The following is a 3188-nucleotide window of genomic DNA, read 5'->3' on the forward strand; positions in this document are numbered from 1 at the left end:
GTTGGAGTCTCATTCTGTCGCCCAGACTGGAGTGCAGTGGCCGCTCCCAGCCACCACAGCCTTGACCTGCTGGGCTCCGGCGATCGTTCCGTCTCAGCCTTCCAAGTAGCTGGAACTACAGGCTACCATGCCCAGCTAATTTTTTTTATTTATTGTAGAGACAGGTCTTGCCAAGATGCCCGGGCTGGTCTCGAACTTGTGGGCTCAGGTAATTCACTCATCTCGTTCTCCCAAAGTGCTGGGATTACAAACTGAGCCACTGAGCCCGGCCTCCTTACATATTTTTCTATCCATTTATTTTCAGAGGTTTCTATTTTTTCTCCAAACAATCTTATCATGACACATTTTAAACATACAATATAGGTAGGAAGAATGACCCGGAGCCTCCCTCCTCCTCCCCACCTAGACTTGACAGTGGGTAACATTTCTGTTTTGTTTTTTTTCCTGAACCATTTGGCAGTACGTTGCAGATGTGACATTTCAACTCTGTATCTCCTAGGAAAAAGCATGCATAACCACAGTTTAATTATCACACCTAAGAATTTTTTATCTTTTCTTTTTTTCTAAGAGATGGGTTCTTGCTATGTTGCCCAGGCTGGTCTCAAACTCCTGGACTCAAGCAGTCCTCCCACCTCGGCCTCTCAGAGTGTTAGAATTACAGACGTGAGCCACTGCGCCTGGCCTCACACCTAAGAATATTAACAATCAATTCCAGAATAATACGTTATCTAGTCCGTACTAAGATTCTCCTAGTGTTCACCAAAATGTCTTTTCTGGGGCCCCCTCCATGACGACCCTGCCCAGCCTGGCGGTCTCTGGGTCCCTCCACCACCTGACCTCTCTTTCCTCTCTGTCCAGGAGCCCAGGATGTGCGAGTCCAAGTGCCACCCGAGGTGCGCGGCCAGCTGGGGGCCACCGTAGAGCTGCCATGCCACCTGCTACCGTCTACCCACAAAGTGCTCGTCTCGCTGGTGACCTGGCAGCGCCTGGACGACCCCGAGAGCAACCAGAACGTGGCGGCCCTCCACCCCAAGTTGGGCCCCAGCTACCCCAGCTCACAGCCCGGCAGCGAACGGCTGTCATTTGTCACCTCCGGACAGGGCACAGAGACAGAGCTGCGGGACGCCACGCTGGCCATCCAGGGGCTGACCGTAGAGGACGAGGGAAACTACTCCTGCGAGTTTGCCACCTTCCCCAAGGGCTCCATCCGGGGGGTGACCTGGCTGAGAGCCATAGGTGAGCCGGGTGGGGTGAGGGCATCCCCCCTGCCACTCCATCTATCTGCGCCTCGGCTGTGAGGTCGGCCTTTTCCACGGTCTTGGGTCAGTTGGCAAATGTTAATTAAGCGCATCCCGTGGGCCACGTGTTTTTGTGTCGGGGACTCCATGGGCGACAAGACACTCTCAGCAAATACACGTTGAGCCTCACTGATGTGCTGGGCCCCGTTCTATAGGTAAAATAAGGCAGCGGGGCAGCTGTGGGTACAGTGGGAGTTGAAGGGATCAGGTTACAATTTTAGCTAAGGAAGTCAGGCCATATTTGAACAAAAAAATCCTGGAATTGGCTGTTAAGAGAGTTCCAGGCAGAGGGAATGGCCAGTTCAAAGGCTCTGGGACAGGGTGTGCCTGGAATACTTGAAGAAGGAAGGAAGTCTGTGTGGCTGGAGACATGGGGGGGGCAGAAGGAGGAGATTAGGGACAGCCCAGTGGACCGCAGGAAGCCTTTGGCTTTTGCCCTGGGGGCTCTGAATAGTACAGAGGTGTGGCTCCTGTTGCCTGTGGAGAGGGGGGAAGGGTGGAAGCTGGGAGACCACAGAGAAAAACTGAACCATTTAGAAGTAGGGGACAGTTGTGCACGGTGGCTCACACCTATAATCCCAGCACTTTGGGCGACTGAGGTGGGAGGATTGCTTGAGGCCTGGGGTTCGAGGGCAGCCTGAGCAGCATAGCTAGACATCGACTCTACAAAAATCAAAATATTTAGCTGGGCATGGTGACGTCTGCAGAGTAGCCCCAGCTACTCAGGAGGCTGAGGCAGGAGGATCGTCTGAGCCCGGGAGGTCGAGGCTGCAGTGAGCTGTGATTGTGCCACTGCACTCCAGCCTGGGCGACAGAGGGAGACCCTGACTTAAAATAAAAAAGAGGTAGGGCCTAATTGGGACAGCAGCCTAACTGGGACAGAATGGTCAGGGACAGCGTCTAAGCCAAGTCCTGACATGAGAGAAAGCTGCCCGCGGGCGCAGCAGAGGGGTGTCTACACATGCAAAAGCTGGGACATGGGTGCAAGCTTGGCAGGTTCCAGGAATGGAGAAGAGGCCGGCAGGGCTAGGCCAGGGCTCGAGGGACCTTCTGCAGGGCCAGATTGCTTGCGCCTCACAGGTGGAGGTGAGGAAGCTGGACTTCATCCTCCATACCATTAGGTGCCGTGGGAAGTGTCAGACCACAAGAGAGACCCGGTCAGATGGTTGGAATGACAAAGAGATTATTGTCAGGGGAGCCATGAAGAAAGGACAGGTTGCAGGAAGCAGGGATTCGGGCTAGAGGTGGCACTGGCTGGAGGGGGAGGAGAACGAGGGTGAAGGGCAGTGGGCCAGGTAAAGATGTGTTTAGGAGACAGTAGGCACTGGGCTTGTCCATGGATTGAGGGAGAAACAATCAGAAAAGACTCCGGGACCGGGCGTGATGGCTCACGCCTGTAATCCAGGCACTTTGGGAGGCCAAGGCAGTCAGAGCACTTGAGGACAGGAGTTCGAGGCCATCTGGGCAATAGAGTGAGACCTCATGTCTACTATAATAAATAAATATATATTTGAGTTGGAGTCTCACTCTGTTGCCCAGACTGGAGTGCAATGGTACGTTCTCAGCCACCGCAGCCTCAACCTGCTGGGTTCAGGCGATCCTCCTGCCTCAGCCTTCCAAACAGCTGGAGCTATAGACACACACCACCATGCCTGGCTATATAGTTTGGGTTTTTTTGAGTCAGTATCTCCCTCTGTTACCTAGGCTGGCGTGCAGTGGCATGATCACAGCTCACCACAGCCTTGACCTACTAGGCCCAGGCGATCCTCCTGCTTCATCCTCCCAAGTAGCTAGAACTTCAGTCATGTGCCACCACACCTGGCTAATTTTTTAATTATTATTATTATTTTTTTTTGAGTTGGAGTCTCACTCTGTCACCCAGACTGGAGT

At 53.5% G+C, this 3188-nt stretch overlaps 1 protein-coding gene across 1 annotated transcript in view; it reads left to right on the forward strand.

Annotated features, from left to right (window-relative positions):
* Positions 1–858: 858 nt before the first annotated feature.
* Positions 859–3188, forward strand: part of NECTIN2 (nectin cell adhesion molecule 2) — a gene marked incomplete at its 5' end in the record, with an annotated part of 27463 nt that continues 25133 nt past the window's right edge. The window contains one exon of the mRNA XM_008049274.2: positions 859–1236. Coding sequence (XP_008047465.1) covers positions 859–1236 — 378 coding nt within the window. The remainder of the gene's footprint in view (positions 1237–3188) is intronic.

Source organism: Carlito syrichta, unplaced genomic scaffold (assembly GCF_000164805.1).
Source record: "Carlito syrichta isolate Samal-C Ts95f unplaced genomic scaffold, Tarsius_syrichta-2.0.1 Scaffold131215, whole genome shotgun sequence".
In the NCBI taxonomy this organism is placed as follows: domain Eukaryota; kingdom Metazoa; phylum Chordata; class Mammalia; order Primates; family Tarsiidae; genus Carlito; species Carlito syrichta.